At 40.3% G+C, this 20,888-nt stretch overlaps 1 protein-coding gene across 1 annotated transcript in view; it reads right to left on the reverse strand.

The window, feature by feature from the left end:
• TRPC4AP (transient receptor potential cation channel subfamily C member 4 associated protein) overlaps positions 1 to 20,888 on the reverse strand; it is a 32,735-nt gene that overhangs the window by 3,305 nt on the left and 8,542 nt on the right. Inside the window, exons 3-18 of the mRNA XM_066623020.1 lie at positions 18,929 to 19,045; positions 17,375 to 17,432; positions 16,691 to 16,746; positions 14,753 to 14,881; positions 12,837 to 13,038; positions 11,938 to 12,126; positions 10,298 to 10,440; positions 8,490 to 8,621; positions 8,164 to 8,222; positions 6,209 to 6,310; positions 3,492 to 3,575; positions 2,824 to 2,914; positions 2,312 to 2,452; positions 2,102 to 2,210; positions 575 to 687; positions 198 to 404 (exon numbers count right to left, since the gene is read on the reverse strand). Of these exons, the coding sequence (XP_066479117.1) occupies positions 198 to 404; positions 575 to 687; positions 2,102 to 2,210; positions 2,312 to 2,452; positions 2,824 to 2,914; positions 3,492 to 3,575; positions 6,209 to 6,310; positions 8,164 to 8,222; positions 8,490 to 8,621; positions 10,298 to 10,440; positions 11,938 to 12,126; positions 12,837 to 13,038; positions 14,753 to 14,881; positions 16,691 to 16,746; positions 17,375 to 17,432; positions 18,929 to 19,045 (1,932 nt within the window). The remainder of the gene's footprint in view (positions 1 to 197; positions 405 to 574; positions 688 to 2,101; positions 2,211 to 2,311; positions 2,453 to 2,823; positions 2,915 to 3,491; positions 3,576 to 6,208; positions 6,311 to 8,163; positions 8,223 to 8,489; positions 8,622 to 10,297; positions 10,441 to 11,937; positions 12,127 to 12,836; positions 13,039 to 14,752; positions 14,882 to 16,690; positions 16,747 to 17,374; positions 17,433 to 18,928; positions 19,046 to 20,888) is intronic.

Raw genomic sequence — 20,888 nt, forward strand, 5'->3', positions numbered from 1 at the left:
GCCTAAACAATACTTAACAATTCTTCCCACATACTTGTAAATGCACCTTGCCAAACTAGTTATATTACACTGGCCATTATTCAGCAGTTGACTGTGTTCAATACATTGATTCATTTTCTTCCTTCAATTCCCACTGGACATAATTACAAAATATAATAAGATATTATATTCCAAAGTTGTTAAAGTTGCTTACATACATTTTCTAAGCAGGTGCTGTCCTTGTCCTTATTGAGGTAATGTTGCTGCCAGAAACGTAGAAGACTATGAAAGTTATTCAGGATAAAACCAGGGTATTTCTTTGTGTACTCCATCTCCTGCAGTGTACGCAGATAGAAGGGAAGCTTGTCTTTCCTTCTGGCCAGCATTAGAATAACTAGACTCGTGTTCAGACAACTTACATTTTCCTAAAATAAAAAATAAAGGTCAATGCAAAAATAAAGACCTTTCTGCACCTTTCAATAAAGGTGATCAAGTGTTCCCAGGCCCACTTGTGTAAATTTAGACTTTAAGGGGAAAACCTTAGGTTTTGAGATATTTTCATACAATCCATAGACACTTAATGCTTGTTCTTTACCTGCGTGAGTGTCTGTACATGAATAATATTTATGAGCCGGAAAAGGAAGGACATCCTCATAGACATCTGTGACATGTACGATAACAGGCGACACTCAGACAAGACTTCTGCAACTGCAGAGGAGATAAGCTATTTGTTAGGTTTTAAGAGTTAAGACAATCAAAACTGCTTCATTCCACAACAGCCAGATCTAATGGACTCACTAAAGAATACGTGTAATTGGGAGAAAGTAGGAAGAAGCTTCTATGAGAACTTCAATGCTGACAGCAAAAGGTGGTGCTTATTCACACAATTACTAAGTTCTCTCTGCTAGTTATTGTAAAGCAGGTCATTTACATTTGTAAATCTGAAAGGCAATCTGCATCTTTTCTGCTAGGAGTCTACATTCTTTGATTCAAACTCCACCTTTGCTTCTTTGAACATGAGTTTCTTTGTAATGCTTTTGGGAGGAATGTCCAATATGTGGAGTTTATTTTACTTTTTTATAATGTCCTGGCCTGGAATTCATCTTGTGGCCTCTGGTTTAGTAAAAGGTTATAAAACTGCCCCAGAGACAACCCTTTTCAGTATCCCTTGCTTTTTTCAGTAGTAAGAAGAAGAAGAAGAGTAAACAGCTGTGGAAATATCTTTTGGGCCATCTCCAAGGACAGGGTGTGGAAGTTTGGGTACTAAATCAAACTGGATCCAGCTGGACACTTGTCTGGAAAGAGAGGCTTGATTAAGGACCAAAAAAGAGCTTTTGCCAGCTAACATGAATCAGCAGAATTTATTACATCACTCCAAATTTGATTGGCTACATTTAGTATAAAGGAAGCTTAGGAAAGTTGGCAATTTGACCCATCCATTGGCCAAGAAAGAGATGCTGTTTACCTTTGTGCCTCTCTCTGCAACTGCTTTAAGTTGATTTTAGAAGTTAACGATCTATTATCTTTTGTGCTATCTATGTTATTGTCTTAACCTAAACGCTACCTGAGTGCCATTTTTTACACCCTCTTTTCTTTAAATAAATTAATCTCTTGAATCTTCTTTTATTCAAGCATGCTATTTGATTATGAGGAAAATGCTGCTCAGCCTAGATCTAGTCCTTAAGCTAATATGAGTCATTCTACCAGGTTTGAACAACACTGAGAAACAGAAATGGCGTGGGGAAATTGTGTAATCCCTCCTTGCCCTGTTAGCTGCTGATAAAGAAAGGGTCCCCTTTTTGCTTCCTCATCTAGGATCCTGGTTTGTTATGAGGAAGTGGTGGAGGCTACAAAGTCTGACTACCACTCAAGAAAACCCCACTCTTGGGGCTTTCTAGAAACATTTCTCTACCACACTGAAGACCTCCAGGGAAGGACTGAAGCACAGGGGTGAATAGGTCATTGCTTGTCAGCATTATATACAAAGAAGCTCAAACAGCGTGGGGTAACAGACAAGTAGCCACCATGCCCAGTAATTTCATGAGAATTTCTAGCAGCTACTAAGCACCTGATAGTTGCGTGAATAAGCCCTGGATTCTAGCTCAGCAGATCACCTCGTTACCTTTAATATCCGACTGGCTTTCAAATCGGTCCAGAGACAGAGTAATACAACGAACCAGCATGTTGGAATCAACCAGTGAACTGTTGATCTGATTCAGAAATATCTGGAACTAAAATAGTGGCATGATTAGACACTGTCTAGGGTACAACAACAACTGTCTAGGGAACAACAAACAAGGTTTTGTTTGGCACTCTGGAATTTTAGTTTTACCTTTTCATCTGTATTGATGTATTTGTTGAACCTCTTGAAAGCATCTATATTGAATTTCATTAGTTCTCCCAGAAGGTCAAAGTAGCTCTGAAGCACATCTCTTGACTTGCATTCACTGTCAACAATGCAGTAGAGAATATGCTGGCAACGATAAAACACAGTATAAATCCAAGATGATCTCACATTTTGAGCTTCAACCATTGCCTTTTGCTTCTTTCAGGTCACCAATAAAATAACTGATTTCCTATGGCTGTTACACAAAAATGCTACGACCCAAGGAAGGACTAAATCTGATTGTTTATAATGGTGGGTTTGGGGTGTGAAGGAGCAAAGAGTGATCAACTTTGAAAGTCTGAACAATATCATGAATTTTTCACTTCACATTGCAACAGGAACAAATCTGAGTTAAGATTCTAGGTTTGGTTAGACATCAGCTGCTTCCTTGGCATCCAATTACAGTGTTACAAAAAGTAGGTTTCACATACATGTGTGTGAAAGGAAACATAGATTACCTCTAGAAGCCCTCTCTTTAACAGGAACATCTGATCTGCATAGGAAGTAGCACCTCTTAAGAAACTCTCAACTGCCCTTGCTTGCCAAAACCTGGAGGATGGAATGGAAAGATTTAAAGTTTAGGAACAGAACATTTATAGAGTCCTGTGGATTAGAATGAAAACTAAATAACCTTATAGCCATACCCAATTTGAAGAACTGAAAAGAGACAAGTTCAGTCTCATCAAAAATGTCCCAGCCTTCAAGGACCACCATAAACACAAAGATCATCAACTTTGGATCAGTATCTACAGAAGTTGGGGGGGGGGGGCTGTGCATGCAGACAGAGCTTTGTACACTGTTGTAAACAATTAGCAGTAATTCTTCTTGCTGTTAAGTTGAAGTAACTTATCTTTTCAGTAATGGGTACTGCTGAGATAAAACCATATAAAAAGCTCTAGCAGCATATATGGCTCTCTCCCACATGTATTTATTACAGCTTTGGATCCCAGGCTTTGACAATTAGATAATTTTCAGAGGCTAAGTAACTTTAAAGCCTAGAAAATACAATACTAAAAATAGCAGATGTTTTTAATAACAAGTAATGAATTGTTCTCTCTTCAGGCTCTGAAGATTAGTTTTTCTAACAGTAGCACATATTGCTTCATGTAGTAATAGCAGAACTCACCTGAATGAGGATTCTGCTGGCTCCTTCTTCATTACCTGAAGCAGTCTGGTTAGCAGGCCCCTCTTCCCGTCACAAACTAAGCTTCTAAAATATAGGGAGAAGCTTTGAGTAAACTAACTGGTTGCAGCATGTGGCTACAATGCCAGTTTTTAGAATAATAATATAATAATAATAAACTTTATTTATATTCCGCCCTTCTCCCTAAAGGGACCCAGGGCAGCTAACAACATGTAAAAAAAAAACAGATTTTAAAAAACATTAACACATAGCAGATAAAAACATTTAAAAACACATTAACAGAGGCCATAAAACAGTAGTCAGATTAAAAGACAGAATAAAAAGAGCAAGTCACAGAGGAATCAAGCCTGTAAAAAGCTAAAAGATGTATAAAAATGTTAAGAAGGCCAGAAATCAGAAGGCTTGTATAAACAACAGTGTTTTCAGGCCTCGCTGAAAACTCTCAAGAGAGGGAGCCATTCTCAAATCAAAAGGAAGGGAGTTCCATAATGTTGGTGCCACTACCGAGAAGGCCCTATTTCTTGCAGCCGCCCCCCAGACCTCCTTGGGTGGCGGCACTTGTAAAAAGGCCTTCTCTGATGACCTGAGAGGGTGAGCCGGATTGTACGGGAGTAGGCGGTCTCTAAGATATCCTGGCCCAGAGCAGTATAGGGCTTTAAAGGTCAAAACCAGCACCTTGAATTGGGCCCAGAAATGAATGGGCAGCCAATGTAGCCCCCGGAGAAGCGGAAGATACCACTTCCTTGTCATTATACAGTGGGCCCTCCTTATCCATGAATTTCAGTATCTGCAGATGCTAAGCCTGTTGCTGGAGGGCCTCAGAGGACCTCCCAGATACAACGAGAAGTTACTTCTAGTTATGCCTGGGACTTCTCCAGCTGCAGATTTAATTATCCACTGAATTTGGCATCCATGGGGGTTGTGGAACAGACCCCCCCCTTACAAATACTGAGAGCCCATTTGTACTTCCCAGTTCTACATAGCATCAAGCAAGCATAACAGTACATCAGCAACTCTTGCAATGCTGCAGCGTGTAGCCAAAAGATTACTGTTCTGAAAGTGCTGTAAAACTTACATCATTGCAGTTTAGCTCCCTCTGATGGTCAACAGATTTTATATTGGCATTTTACAAACCTGACACAATCTAAAATAGCCTACACCTATAAATAACATTGTATGTGCAGAGGATGGACAAGCACATTTTTGTTACTCTTCTAATTACACTGGATTTAGAATTGTATACTGAGAAAACCTGCATACTCCAACCTCACAAGAGAAGCAGGGTCAATAGGTCAATAAGGGTCAATAAGGGCAGGAGGTCTGGTCTAGAGCAGGGGTGCCCAAACCCTGGCCCAGGGCCACTTGCAGCCCTCAGGGACTCACAATCCGGCCCGCCGGGAGCCCTCAGTCTCCAATGAGTATCTGGCCCTCCAGAGACTTGCTGGAGCCCATGCTGGCCTGATGCAACTGCTCTCAGTGTGAAGATGACTGACTTGACCTCTTGCATGAGCTGTGGGACAAGTGTTCCCTCCACTGCTTGCTGTTTCATGTCTGTGATGCAGCAGTGGCAGTGAAGGAAAGGCTAGCCTTGCTTTGTGGCAAGGACTTTTATAGGCCTTGAGCTATTGCAAGACCTTCATTAATTCATACAAGTTCCATCTCTATTATATTCATTTATGTAAATTTATTCAAATTTGAAGTGTAAATTAATTCAGACCCTGACACAATGTCAGAGAGATGATGTGGCCCTCCTGCCAAAAAGTTTGGACACCCCTGGTCTAGAGGGTAGAGCCTCCGTTTGCCCGAAGATAACATCCGAAGGTCGCTAGTTTGAGGCCACGGGCACAGTGAGAGACCTTGAAGCAGCTGACAAAGCCAAGCTGAGTTATTACACCTGCTCTTTGGTGTGAGCGAATTGGCCGCCCCTCAAGTGAGAGATGAAGGAGCTGCTTGTCAGCCTGCGTGGGAGGCAACTGGAGGCCAGAATGTGATACCAGATCAGAAAAGATCCATCTGAAATGTTGTACGGTTCTTGAAAGACAGAACCTTTCTTCAATTGTAAAACTCCCTACGGGGATTTAGAACAGCCTGCCTATGTAAACCGCCTTGAATTAAATTCTGAGGAGAAATCTGATGACCAACAAAGGCGGTATATAAATACCTGTATTATTATGTCTTTTGCTTTACCTAGTTTCTTATTTTTGGATGCAAGATAGAAACACTTGCGGTCTAGTTATTTCCATATACACAACACTACAACACATGTAGTTTTTAAAGAGAGCATGGAAATAAGCAGCTATAATGTTCCTGTTCAGTTAAACACTATATAACACAATCAAAAATAGATGCAAACACAGAATAGTGTAGGTCCCACAAGTAAGTATTCAGAGGTTGTCGTACATGACAGCAAACATGAGAAATAACAAGTTCAATGAAAGTCCAAGGGTCCTCTTTAAAGTTGGGGATGAGGAGGTTGCCTCAACTATGTTAAAGTTGTAAAACTGCATTTGAAGTTATCACAGGACCTTTGTGCCTGCTGGGCTGCCTGACATACACAATTGCTCACACCGATGTGTTTTAGCCATTTTAGTAAGAATAAGTAAGGAATAGCAGGACCAAGAACAGAGCTGATAAAACATAACACATGCAATGATTATTTCAAAGACAGAGGATATAAACATGCAAGCCCTATTCTTTACCTGTCTGTGTTGACAACTGCATCAACCTCAGGAATATTGGCTTTGAGGGAGATTGCACTCAGTTCATTAAGCTCTTGGCTGTTTAAAAGCAGATATTTGTTCCTAGTATAGAAATAAGAACAGACTTAGCACATACACTTGCTCCTGTAATGTCATTTATAGTGAGCCTTTTTCCAGAAAGAAACTTGGGTTATTACAGACTATGTATCCAAGACTAACTGTAGAGAAAAATCAAAACTAGCAACCAAACCAAAAACAAAACACAATCTTATCTCTGTTCCAGCTTCTGAAAAAGAGGAGTGTGGAATCCATTAGCTTAAACTTCTATTTTTGTGTGCAATACAAATGATTTGTGAATTTTTGTTGAAAAGCAGCATTTTCTAACAGAAATGATAACGGAGGTAAAACCTGATTCCAGCTCTTTCAGGAGAAACTAGTTCTGACTCAGATACTAGAAATCTTGAATGTCACTTGGTTTGTCTAATTTTGACTAATTAGAACTAGCTTCTCCCGATAAGCATGGCACTTTCTAGTTCTTCTTAGGCAACACAAGAAACCCTCAATGCTGTCCAGTGCTTCTAGTTTTTACTAGTCAGAACTAGCAATAATGGATTTTGGGTTTTTTACTGTAACATATAATAGTCATACTCCAGTTATACTTCTTAATCAGATATTTCAGGCCAACAGCAGAGAATGAGCAAGTAATGCAGCCATAATGCTCTAGTGCAGGTTTCTCAAACTTTGAGGGAGCTTTACAACCTCAGTAAGTTCTTGCGGGGGAGGGGCTAGGGCAGCGACGTGATCCCCAGGATTGCGTCGCTAAGGGGGCGGGGTGTGTGCTTTGCACTTACTTTTTTAATGTAGGGCTGCAGCAGGCAGCAGGAGGTGCGGGGAGCCCTGCGAAGCCCTGAGCAGTGCTCCCGGAGGCTTGGAATCTACAATAGAATTGGGCGCAAAGCTCCTCCTGCAAAACGGAATTGCTCTGTGCCTGCTTTGATTGCAGATTCCAAGCCCCGGGGAGTGCTGCGGAGGGCTACACAGGGCTCCCCACACCTCTTGCAGCCTGCTGCAGCACTACATTTAAAAAGTGCAAAGCACCCCCCCTTTCCCCCCTTAGCGACACGATCCTGGGGATCGCGTCACTGCCTCCCTCCCCTGTCCCTGCCCCTTCAAGGGACAGGTAAAGTATTACACTAATTGGTGGGTCGTGACCCACAGTTAGAGAACCACTGCTCTGGAGAGATACAATACCCTACTGCAGAGGTTCTCAAACTAGTGGGTTGTGACACACCAGCTGGAGAACCACTGCCCGTTTCCCTTTAAGGGGTGGCAACAGGGGGAAGGCAACGACACAGTCCCCTGGATTGCAATGCTGCGGGGGAAGAGGGGGCTTTTTTTGAAACATAACTTCGCTGCTGCCAGAGTCTGGGAGGGGTGGAGAGCCCCGTAGAGCCTGTGGCTTGTAGAAAGTAAAAAAAAAAAACTATCGTGACCCACTTCCGGTTGTGATCGCATCCCAACCTTATTAAAAAAGTAATAGCATTTTTAATTTCTAGAAGCCGCAGGCTCTGTGGGGGTCTCCACCCCTTCCAGACTCTGGCAGCAGGTAAGTGATGTTAAAAAAAACCACCTCTTTCTTTGCAGTGGCGCAATCTTGAAGATCGCATTGCCACTGTTCTCCCAACCACTGCAAAGTCTTGCCTTCGGGCTACCGAGTTTATTACTCAAAATTTAAAAAACATGCAATATAAGTTCATAAATACTGCCTGATTTTTTACTCACTCCTTGATAGTGTAACATGTAAGTAATGGGCAAATGCTGCATGTTCTCTTGTCTGTATGTTGCTTAAGAAGCTTCTGGTTATCTGAGCCATTTAAAACTTTACAATGCTTGCTCAATTTAGTTGTAGATCAAGTAACACCAAAATATTTATTGCAAACACCTTCTCTACTCACTCATGATGGTCACTAAAACTTTGAAGTAGTCTCAAGAACTGAATTTTCAAGGTAATATCCTGTAAAATAAAAGAAGAAACTGATTTAAAAAAAATATTACTAGGCATCTGCTGTAAAAAATTAAGCCATGATAGGTAGTTGTAATACGTATAGCATTCACAAAGCATGATGGGGTTGCTACAAGCAAGCAAGAAAGTTTGCACTTCAACTGATTTCTCAGAGCAACTAAAGAGGCTAAACTCTTGGCAGTAAGCACTTGAGCTCTTAATTACATGGCATTCTGCCATGTAAAAAAATGTAAATGGTATGAACGTAAGAGTACTCACCGGGCTACAGTCACAGTTTTGATTATGCCCATGGAGAACGAGGGCTGATGCCGAATGCTTGCGCCAGATCAATTTGTCAAACAAATTATTAAGGCCAGGGATCAATTTGAATTCTGCAATCATTTTGTGAACCTAGTCAAGAAAGAAGTTCTCTCGGTTAATGAAACAGAATAATATTGCACATATACATATGACCTTCTCTTCCTAGGCACTTAACATTTTTATGCAAACAAATAAGTAGTAGGTGCTTAGCAGACATGCAAGTTTATCTCATTTAGAAAAGTAGTATCAAGTTTACCAGCAGTTAAGTTCTTAATTTAACAAACACGTTTTTCTCATCTTTCCACAAAGTGAGTTCAAAGTTACTCAAACGTATCACCATCAATAAATACTATGAACAGTTACCACAATAGCAGAGTGAACACCTTGAGATGTGTCAGTTTGGGACAGACCCCACTGAAATAAAGGAAAGCATGATGAGCTCTTCATCTCAATGGAGCCTGTGCAGAAGATTGCATCTCATTTCCAGGAAAATTTTCTAGCTACTTCTGCTCAACTCTGCATCAAATTTTTACTTTAATTATAAGTTTGCTAATGAGAACAGGATGAGTTATCATGCCAACAACAGGATGGCATAAGACACGGGAGCCAGTTTGACTAGCCTTGATGATAATTTTATTTTGGTGTATGAAGTCACAGTTGCTACTCCATTTTTCCATTTGAGAAATATTTGGACATATTCTTCTAATTTATGACACCAACAGCCAACAGCCTGCCAGCTGGGTGTGCTCAACAGAGATGACTTACAATAGCCCCGTTTACCCCAGGAAGGGACGAGCAAATTTTCATAGCTTCACAAGTCATTACCAGTGAGCTAAAAATCAGATTGCATATGAAATGAAGGTTGTCAGATTCTGAGCAGGCTCAGATTCATTTGAGTACAGGGGAATCTGCAGATTGGGTCTGAGGGTTCCCCCCCCACATGCCCCCCATCCAGAGGCGTAGGGAGCTTGGTTCCCCTTCCCACCGGAGGGTCTTCTGAGCCAGGGCTTCCCCAGGCCTCCTAATACCTTATATGGCATTAAAACATCACTTCTGGTTTTACAAAAAAACAGAAGTTACTGTTTTTTACCCTAAGGGCGGGGTGCCCAAACCCTGGCCCTGGGGCCACTTGTGGCCCTTGAGGACTCCCAAAGCAACCCTCAGGGAGCCCCTAGTCTCCAATGAGCCACTGGCCCTCCGGAGACTTGCTGGAGCCCGCACTGGCCTGATGCAACTGCTCTCAGTGTGAGGGCGACTGTTTGACCTCTTGCGTGAGCTGTGGGACGAGGGCTCCCTCCACTGCTTGCTGTTTCATGTCTGTGATGCAGTAGCTGCAGCAAAGGAAAGGTCAGCCTTGCTTTGTGCAAGGCCTTTTATAGGCCTTGAGCTATTGCAAGACCTTCATTCATTCATATAAGTCCCTTTAATATATTCATTTATGTAAATTTATTCAAATTTTAAGTATAAATTAATTGTTTTCTTCCCTGGCCCCTGACACAGTGTCAGAGAGATGATGTGGCCCTCCTGCCAAAAAGTTTGGACACCCCTGCTCTAAGGTTCATTTTGAGCCCAGCAGAGGCCGCAGACGACCCTTCGGAGGCAAGGGGAGCTGAGCTCCTCTTGCCTTCAGAGGGTGGGGGGGCATTTCGTGGTATCCGTGATTTCAGTTAACTGTGGGAGGTTCTGGAACAGAACCCCTATGGATAGCGGGGCACACCTGTATATAGAACGGATGCTCATTCATCACACTGCATTAACCAGCTCACCTGATTCCTTTGCCTGCCCATTAGAAGCACACAGAGTACATATAAAACTTCCAGCTTGTACATGATCTCATGCATGATCTTCATGGACTGTGGAAGCCGATTCCTTGTTGAAGGGTTTTGAAATCCACTCTCATCTGAAGATTCTAAGAGAGACTAATTTTGAGCCTGGAAGCCTTTATAGAAAGTTCAGCAACAGTTACCAATATACAAAAAATGAAGAACATAGGAAGCTGGTTATGTGCACAATACAACTGAAATTGGATCATTCCATCCAACAGAGCATCACTGGCACAAAGATCTCCTTTCTGGTTACTGAGGACTGCGAAAAGGTCTTGCTAGAAGCACCAAATATTTCTTCCACCTGGAAAAGTGGACCATGGGTACAGTAAAGGATTAGTGTACCCACGATGTTCCCTGAAATGTGTAAGAGTTGCATCTTTTTAAAAGCAGGTGTATGATCCAAGAAACTCATAATTCATTACACGATCCCAAAACTGCTATAAACAGAAGGCTATAAGAAACAAGTATGGCTCTTTCATTGTAAAAGAAAATCTGTGGATAGGTATGGTATACAGGTGTGTACGTACTAATTTATTCAGGGAAATGTTCAAAAAATAGTAAGAGTAAAGGTACTACCAACATTCCAGAACAAATATTATTCTTAGGCATTGCTACTGTGTTACAGAAAGCTATCAGAACTATTTGTCTTTTTTAAAATCAGAAACTGAATGAAAAAAATTATAGCCTGTGAAGAACAAAACCACTGGCTAAGTCTCACTCCGTTTTGTAGGCTGGAAACCATTTTGAAGCAACTGTGGAAAAAGAGTATGATAGTGGGCTGAAAACAGCTCCTTATCCTTTGCAGGTTCCTTTGCAGCAGCTGGGCTATGAACATGAAAAGAGTGCTGTTATCAAGCTCTTGCTAACTGAAGTAATAATCTTCAGCTGTCAATCTCCAGTGTTTTTTTGGAGGGGGAGGTCAGAGGGACTGATAAGGAGTAACACCAGCTGGTGAGGTCATTTATTCTTTCAAGTAATTAAATGCCTCACAAGTAATGTGCAACCATACTTTTTTAAATAAATCATTATATTATTACAGGCTTGTGCCTGTGTGAGTAAAAAGGAACTGATCCAACTAGGTCAGGCCTAGGCTACTCAGTTAACTATTATGAAGCATACTAGCCTTGATGCTTGAGTCCTTGGAGTTTCGGGAGATCAGAGCTTGCAAGGGCTGGGGAGTTAGCCCACAGGGGTCTTCTGCTTCCCCTTAGCTTGAGGACTAGTGGTGGCACCTACCATAGAGCAATCTGCCCTGAGGATACATATCCACCAGTTTGGGATGTTTGGCCAGTCCAGTGGAGGTGCGCAAGAACCTGTACTCATTGTAAGGCTCATTTGCATGGGAACAGTGTCCTGTTATCTCATAGTGTGCTAATACCTTTGAGATAGTAGGATATACAAGAACAGTTTCAGAGCATGAATTTCCGACTCACTAGGGGCATTCAACCAGTGAACCAGGAATGAATAGGGTCAGCCAGAGACCCAAGACTGTGACATAGCCACAATTTAAAGTATACCAACAAAGACATGCGGGTAATAAGTGATTAAAACAGCTGTTCTGTCAGGATTGAAGCAGGTACCTGTGCTGCTTTGCTCTGTCTCTTCATCTGCCACCCGCATTAATGCATTCAGGACAAGTGCATTGTCTAGCCAAGTGTACCACTCCTCTAGCTCCTGAAGAAAACTGGAAGTTCCTGTTGTTTCCGACACTTTTCTTGTTGCTAGTTTACACAATCGTTCAATGAATCCTGGTATGTTGAGGAGTGTGGCTATGACAGAAAATAGAAACCATTGCTTTAAAATGCTAGATTATTGAAACAAATCCTTGTATCATTAAAGGATTAAAATGGTTGGTTGGCAACCTTCAGTCTCGAAAGACTATGGTATAAGCCTCCAGCACCCGGTATTCCCAGGTGGTCTCCCATCCAAGTACTAACCAGGCCTGACCCTGCTTAGCTTCCAAGATCAGACAAGTGCAGGGTAACAATGAATTTGATTTAAAATTGTATTACTGTATTGTATTGTTATATTATTTGTATTGTATTATTGCTGAATTATTTTTTTGTATTTTTGCATTGTATTATTTTGAATAGTTAGGATTTTCTTAGAGGATCGCAAAGCAAGATGAGTGGGAAGCTTAGACTGAATGTCAACAAGTTCTGCTCTTAGTGGGGGGAAGAGACAGATTAGCCTGACCTTTCCCTCCCAATTTAAAATATTTTTATTTTGCCTTATCAAGAAGTTCTTGAGTTGGCTTGCCATCACAAGAAAAATGAGAAGAAATGATAAGATAAAAAACACTACACCACACTATAACCTGGAATGTTCATTATAAAGGTCAAGAACCTAGCAATCTCCTATTAGTTCTTTGATATGCAAAGTCTTCAAATATGAACATTGCACACATTCTCTCCCCATCCCACCCAGCTGCTAAGTTGCCTTATAAGATGTGTTTCACCTCAGAAATGGGATATTTTACCTTGATTAATTTCTGCTCGGGAAGGACCCAAGTTTTTTTTCTGTTGAGCATTTTTTGCAAGTAATGTATGCTTGTCATCACTGCCCGTGTCAAGCTCTGAAATTGTGACTGCCAGGATCCTGCAGAAGTTAGCAAGCTGCTGCTGGTCAAAGCTAGAAACTAGACTGGAAAGATTTGGGATATCTTCCAACTGAATCATTTCCTAGAAGAAAGAGACAAGCAATATGTTGACTGTGCATGAAGAAAATGCCACGAGCATATGAACGGTATGCTCCTAAATCCAGACTCATGATACAAATTCTTGATAAGCTCTTCTTTTGAAAGTATTTGCAGAGTTAGGTAGAAATCTTCATGTATCACTGAGCAAAGAAGCATTTAGACTGAACATTTTGCTCAGTGTATATTTGCCATGAGACTCATCATGATCTGTACAGCAGTTACTTAAAATCAATCAGATTTTTATACAAACCAACACAAAATTCTCACCCCAGATCAGTACAAAAGATCTGATCATGTTGGGCCATAGCAATTATACTATTCCTTCACAACCTATCCCAGAACAGACACTGGCAAGAAGGAGTGTGACTGGAGTTTTCATATGTTACCAAGGTAATATGGAAGACAGGTACAGCAGCTGCTATGCTAGCTTAGTAAAGCATAAACTGGACCATAGAATATCAGTCTGCATAGGTCATGCTGCACTATAGCAAGAGAAATTTCTTCTAGCATCCAAATCAACATTGCTCAGATATCCAAAGCTTTTGTCTTAGAACTGACTACAAGCTTAAAGACATTCAGCATGTGAACTATTAAACCATCACAGTTAGAATCAGGATGGGGAAGAATTGTAGCTCAATAGTAGAGTATATGCTTTGCAGGCAGACAGTTCCAGGTCCAATCCCTGCCTGAGACCCTGGAGAGCAACTGCCTGTGCAGGAAATATTGAGTTAGATGGACCAATAGTCCAACACAGGATAGTATATTTACAGGATGTATTTACTCAGGATAATGTATTTCTAATAGTCCAACTCAGGATAATGTATTTATATATATCCTGCCTTTTTGTTCTGCGTTCAAGTTTTCAGGGCAGCCAAAAAAAAAACACTAAAATCCAACACATCATAAGGCAGCTTCACATGCTAAGTCAGGGATGCCCAAACCCCGGCCCTGGGGCCACCTGCGGCCCTCGAGGCCTCTCAGTGCAGCCCTCAGGGAGCCCCCAATGAGCCTCTGGCCCTCTGGAGATTTGCTGGAGCCCACACTGGCCCGACGCAACTGCTCTCAGCTTGAGGGAGACTGCTTGACCTCTCGCGTGAGCTGTGGGATGAGGGCTCCCTCACTGCTTGTTGTTTCACATATGTGATGCAGTAGCGGCAGCAAAGGAAAGGTCAGCCTTATTTTGTGCAAGGTTTTTTATAGGGCTTGAGCTATTGCAAGACCTTCATTCATTCATATAAGTTCACCTTTAATATATTCATTTATGTAAACTTATGTAAATTTATTCAAATTTTTAAAGTAAATTAGTTCTTTTTTCCCCCCAGCCCCCAACACAGTGTCAGAGAGATGATGTGGCCCTCCTGCCAAAAACTTTGGACACCCCTGTGCTGTGGTAAAAAAATCCAAAGTAAACCCATATAAGAGAACTCTCTACTTCATGCTCATGATGAAAATACTATATTTAATGCCAAAATGTCAGACTGTCATGCTATTCCCCTATTTGCATTTGGGGGTGAGGAGTGAACTACACAAGCAGCAGTTTAAAATTTACAAAAGGAAGATAGCAGGCTAGAAACAAGGAATATGATTTTCAGGAAGCTTTTCTCATTTATTTTTCAAGCATGCAGTTCTACATTCAAGTAATCAAAGTATTTTCAGAATCTATAGCCTACACACAGACACAATACACACTGACAAACCTTTTTCACTCCTAGGATGTCTTCAATAAGGGTAGCTGTTTGCAGGAATGTCTTTTTGTTTGTCATCAACGTAAACAAGAACAACACAAAATCATTTCTTTCTGCCAATCGTTTGGTGACACCTTCAGTCTACAAAGATGAGAAAGTGCACACACACATGAGCAAGACCCAATACTGAAGTTACATATATCTAGTTCACTAACTGCAATGATCTATTGGCCATATTTCAAGAATAAGAAAGTACAAGACAGACACATGATTGACTGCTTTTGGTAGAGGAGACAACAGCTGGATCTATGGCCACTTCTAAACTTAAACGCAGCTGTGAAGTGGAAGACTAGGATAGAGCATTGCTAGGCTTTATACATGTTCTGCACGACTAAGAAATGTGTGAGTCAAAGATGACCACTGAAGGCATACAGTAGCCCTTGAACAGTGACTAACAAAACATCTCAGTGGTACTGAGCATATGCAAACCAAACAAGGTATTTCCTTTCACATACAAGTATAACTGCCTGAAACAAATTTAACTTCTGAGACTTTTCAAGTGACACCCTCCACAAGTGACACATGTGGCTATAAATCAAGAGCCAAGGCCACTCACAATGCAAGGACAGACTGGTTCTGCCTGTCAGAAATCCCAATCGCTCCCAAGCTTACAGGAAGAGAAAGATGGAGAGGATAGCAATCAAATGTGCAAGAGAGGAGGAAGTGCTGGCTGCTTTACTCCAACTGCTTTGACCTCTACTCATCTCATCCCTCAACAGTTAATTTTTACTGTTTTTTCCTTCGGAGGAGGGAGGACAGGAGAGAAGAAAGCAAGAGTTTCTAAGCAAGAAATAAGCAGCATTTGGGCCAAAGGTAAATATGAGTTCCATATGCACACATATGAGAGTTTTAAAAAACAGATCAAGAGGCGGTGAGCAGTTCTTCCTTCCTTCTGCACTGTGATCCCCTCCACCTCTCTCTGATGGGAAGCCACTAGAGTTCTCAACAGGGCCAGGTGGGCTGTACTCATCTGATGAGTGACAAGTATGGATCAGCTCAGAAAATCTGGTTTACTGTTCACTGTGTGAACTATCCCCTGCTAAGAGGCACTTTTCAAGTGGGTGCTCCCCACTTTGTAGGAGGAGAGTAATTGGCCCTCCTCAGCACAGCAGTGTCTCTTCTAGTGGTGGTCTGCTGGTGTTCTTTTGCATCTTTTTAGACTGTGAACCCTTTTGGGACAGGGAGCCATTTAGTTATTTGATTTTTCTCTGTAAACCGCTTTGTGAACTTTTAGTTGAAAAGTGATATATAAATACCGTTAACAACAACCACCAAGTATGTAAACAGACCACTAAGAAGTATTTGGAACCTTACTGAATTTTATAACTATTTATGCAATGCCAGAGAAAAAAATCCAATAATCTCAACAATACCTATAATACTATTTGTGGCATCAGATTTCCTGTTCAAGCTTCTGCTTTATTGAACTCAACATTTAAAATTTTTCAGCAACTGAAAGTCTATTTACAAATGTTGGGAAAAAAACCAGGATACACAGCATTTCTAACTATAAATTGCAGTTAAAATGAATTATCTGATTGCAAGAAGGTCCTCCATCAATTTTTTTTAACAGGCAACCAAAAATAGTTTTGAACAGTGTTACGCACACATATCAAATTCATATAACAAACCACTGCATTAGTAAGCAAATGCTTCAGCTATAAATAGAAAGAAAATGTTTATAAAAATATTAGACAAATGTGTAAGCAGCAAGAGGCTTGCTGATTCACTGCAATATATAAAATGCCACAGAAATTTTAGCATCAAAAATACTAATGCCCCATGTGCAATTTTAGTGTGTTACACTTTTTTTGTATCAAATCAACAGTCCTCCAAGCCTCACTTCACTACAGAACAGAAATAGTTGCCAAGACATAAAATATGACTTACACATATGCAAGTGTTGTACAATATACTTAAACAATCCTTGATAAGGTCATCACTTACTGCAAAAGACAAAATGTCTGTTAGTGCTGCCTCAGCTACCTATATGTGTAATAAATACTATTTAACAATACAATCGCACACAAAAATTAGAAATGGCAGTCATCCCAGTTAGCAAATTTTCAAAAATTTAGTGTTAGCAACATAACCAGACCTAATCAATGTAGACTAATTAACACTGGAATTATAACAGTTAGTTATAACAGCAGGAAAGCAATTCATTCAAAATCCGGGTCATGTATCAAACATATAAGCTGTATCATTGAATGGGAGTGTACTTGTTTTAATTCTTTATATGACCCTGTCCCTAGCTGGTGGATACTGCAGTTATCCTGCAGTATGGTTCTAAAATTAACTCCGAAAAACTGAAACACTGAATAAGCACTCATGAGAAATTTATATGACTTTTTTTCTTGCCTTCTAAACCTTTAGAAAGTAGGTCCTTCACTTTAGATTTTGCTTATGGAGCCACAAAGTTTAACTTTAACCTGAAGCTGGAGCATTCACAGTTGCTCAAGAACATGAGCAAACTACAGTATTATTCACAAATCCAAGTGAGAATAATTCCTCCCTCAAGATGCAGAGAAGGGAAGACTAGGAACCAAATGAGAAGGAAAGAGATTGACTTACTCTTCTGTTTCTTCTTCTGGGTAATAAGAGTTGGTCTCATAAGTATTTCAACTAGAAGCTGTGAATATTTGATATACTTGATTAGATTCTATATAAGTTTTATTGGAAATAGAATATCATTTTTATTGTAACATCAATGGATATGTTTCCATTTTAAGCAGTTACTAAAAGGTCAATTCACTTCTTTACTGGACATCCCACGGCCCTATTTTACAATGTGCCTCTCCAAAACATCATGCATACTTCAAAAGCAAGTCAATCCAATGCTGAAACTTAACCAGAAATGTGTTGAGTGTGTTGTATTCCAAACAAAAGCCCTGTGAACAGGTATTCAAGAGAGACAAACTTTACTGAGATAATGCCTCAGTGAATCTGCCTTCAGCCATTAAACTACCTGTATCTGTATCTCAGATCCTGTATCTGAGGTTTCAGTTAACTGTGGATCAGATCCATGCACCCCCCCCCCCAGAGGTAAGCTGTGCTCCCCTATCCTCTGGAGGGTGAGGAACGTCCCTGCCATATCCATGGATTCAGCTATCCATGGGGGGTTCTGGATACCTCCACGGATAAAGGGGCACGTCTGTATACACTTACTAAAATATTATTGCTATTTATTTGATATGTAACCTGCCTTTCTCTTTGGAGGGCACTCAAAATGGCTAACTAAAATACATAAAAACTATGAAGTACAAATAACAATAAAATATCAAAAAAAAGTGAAACGGCACTTTTAATTACTAAAATATGTAGATTATACAGAAAAAAGCTTTTCGTAACGCTGTAGTGAACTCAAAAAGGATTTAAATTATTTTCCTGTAGCAGACAGCGCCATGTTTTAATGTGAAACAATCTAAATTTAGTCACTGCTACAAGTCATAATATGGAAATTTTTGACAAAAAATATGCCATTCTAAATTTATCTTTGAGAGAAAGGCGCAATGCTTTTCAAACTGTGACCCTGTGTTCAATTTATAACTGATCTTTAGTTGGATCTATCCAACACTCATTCATTATGCTCATAAAACATTTCATCCTTACTACATATAAAAGGGATCCAGTTACCAAAGTCAACACTACCTTCCACTAAAAGGAAGCTATATTAAGTCAACGATTTCTAATAATAAATGATGAAAGAAAAACTATATACTTTGTACGTAACCAGTTTCTAAAAAATAAAATAAAATAGAGTTAACTGAATGTTCCTGGATCCTGACAACCCATGTCTTTATTCCTGTGAGTTTCATGCTGGTTCTCATCTAGACCACTCCTCAATCTTCCCAGAGCTGAATAGAGGGATGCCTCAGGAATTTTGAGGAAACTTTTTTCCCCCCTAAACTAGGCCAAGTTGTTTCAGTCTATGCTTATAAAACATAAAGAAATTAGGACCTTCTTTGCACAGGTTCCAGTCTAAATTCATCTTTATTGGATAACCGAAGTTTGAGACAGTATTCTAGATATCGCCTCACTAGTGCCTTGAAGGTATTATTATTTTCATCTCTTTTCTAACAATACCTCACTTATCCATTAGTGTAAAAATAACCATACACCACTTACATCAACACCTCCAAATAAGTCAAATGTGTATGTATTTGGAAAAGTGGATTCTTGAGCACTCTTTCTCTCTTCTGTTACAAAAGCCATGGCTTCCATTGAAAGCAGAGGAGATATTTCCTGCCAGGAAATAAAAATAAAGATTGTATGTATTCAAATATACTTCATACCAGCACCTTATTCAAGATAATTGCAGAAGCTATCAAGTGCATACTTGATATAAATACTTGAGTGTTTATAAAAACACTCAATTACAAGAAACACACAATTCACATAGATCAGTGGTTCGCAAAACTTTTAGCACTGGGACTCACTTTTTAGAATGTGAATCTGTCAGGACCCACCGGAAGTGATGCCATGACCAGAAGTGACGTCATAAAGCAGGAAAATTTTTAACAATCCTAGGTTGCAATCCTACCCACACTTACCCAGGAGTAAGTCCCATTTACTATCATTGTTAAAAGCATATACAGAGTAGTCTATTAAAAGTACAAATCTGTAACATTTCCCCAATGCAGTCATGTGCCATGGTAGCGTAAAGTCTAATATATTAAAAATAAAATACTGTGGCTCATGACCCACCTAGTGGGTCCACACCCACAGATTGAGAAACATAGATTAAATAGATATAATTTAACGACTTGAGACAAAGGTGACAACAAAACAAAGACAACACAATACATAGTCAATCGAGTCAGAACTATCATATTAAGTGAGGAAAAGCAGCATTTCTATGTAGAAGTATGAAGCCTAACTATACATTTATTAAAACGTCACATTTCATACAAATAGTATTTGAGCTGCTATTTGATCTTTCACCTGCTTCTACTGCAGAGAAGAGCAACCAAAATAACAAGAAGTTGGGTGACTCTTTCCTATGAGGAAAGGCTAAAGTGTCTGAAGCCATTTAGTGCAAGAAAAATAACGGAAAACAGACATACAGAGTCCCTGTATTTAGGGACTCTGTTTGCACAGTTTCAGTTATCCATGGTTCACAAATTCCCTCACTGCACACCATCATCCCAACCGCACTCATAACTCATCTGTCCTATTTCCTCTGTTTCCTTATTTCCTCTGCTTGCAGCCCTCCTGTTGCTAGCTCCTGTGCTGCCTGGGCAGGATGAGCAGGAAGTGGGCTTGAGGAAGTGGGCAGATGGGCTGCCAACAAAGGCAGACAGTGAGAGGACTCAGGCAGCACAACAATGAGAAAGCTACTGGAATGCCTTACAGCTTCCAGTTACACTCCAGAATGCCTTGTGGCGACATGGTTAGTGGGGTTCGCTGCTATCTGAAGTTTCAGGTATTCACAGTGGCAGTGGGAATGCATCGCCTGTGGATATGGGAGGGAAGAACAATTGAAAAAGTGGTGCATAGTGTGGAAAGAGGAAAATTTCTCCCTGTCATATAATACTAGAATTTGATTGACAGCAGATTCAGGTCAAATAAGAATCAAATTCATACTATGCTTTATTTTATAAAACTCCAATACAAGATGTGGCGATGGCTTTAAAATAAGATTAAACAAATTTAAAGGGCTATCAATTAATATTACACATGACAGGTAAATGAAGCTTCCAAATTCAGATATGGTATTCCTCTGAATACCAGTTGTTGTGGGAGGAAGAACAAGAGCAGGGAAGGTTTCAGGGAAACCCACAGTCCCACAAAAGTGGCTTATCACTATTGGAAACAGGATGCTGTAGACTACAGGAGATGGTTCTTCTAACATTAATCTGCAGCTATGGTGAGAGTACCTGTTACAGGATTTTCCTTGTGGCAGCAAAGAAATCACAATAATCACTTCTAAATTGGTCAGAATGTGGAAAACTCAACTGACTGTATGAGAGCTCACCTTTGGCAGGCTGGCTCGTGTTCCCTATTTCTTCCAAATGACAAGGGCAATTTGGATATCATAACTCCTGCATGTTAACCTGTGTTTCCCGGAGAAAGCAATTATCCAGTT

The sequence above is a fragment of the Tiliqua scincoides genome, chromosome 4, assembly GCF_035046505.1.
Source record: "Tiliqua scincoides isolate rTilSci1 chromosome 4, rTilSci1.hap2, whole genome shotgun sequence".
Taxonomy (NCBI): Eukaryota; Metazoa; Chordata; class Lepidosauria; order Squamata; family Scincidae; genus Tiliqua; species Tiliqua scincoides.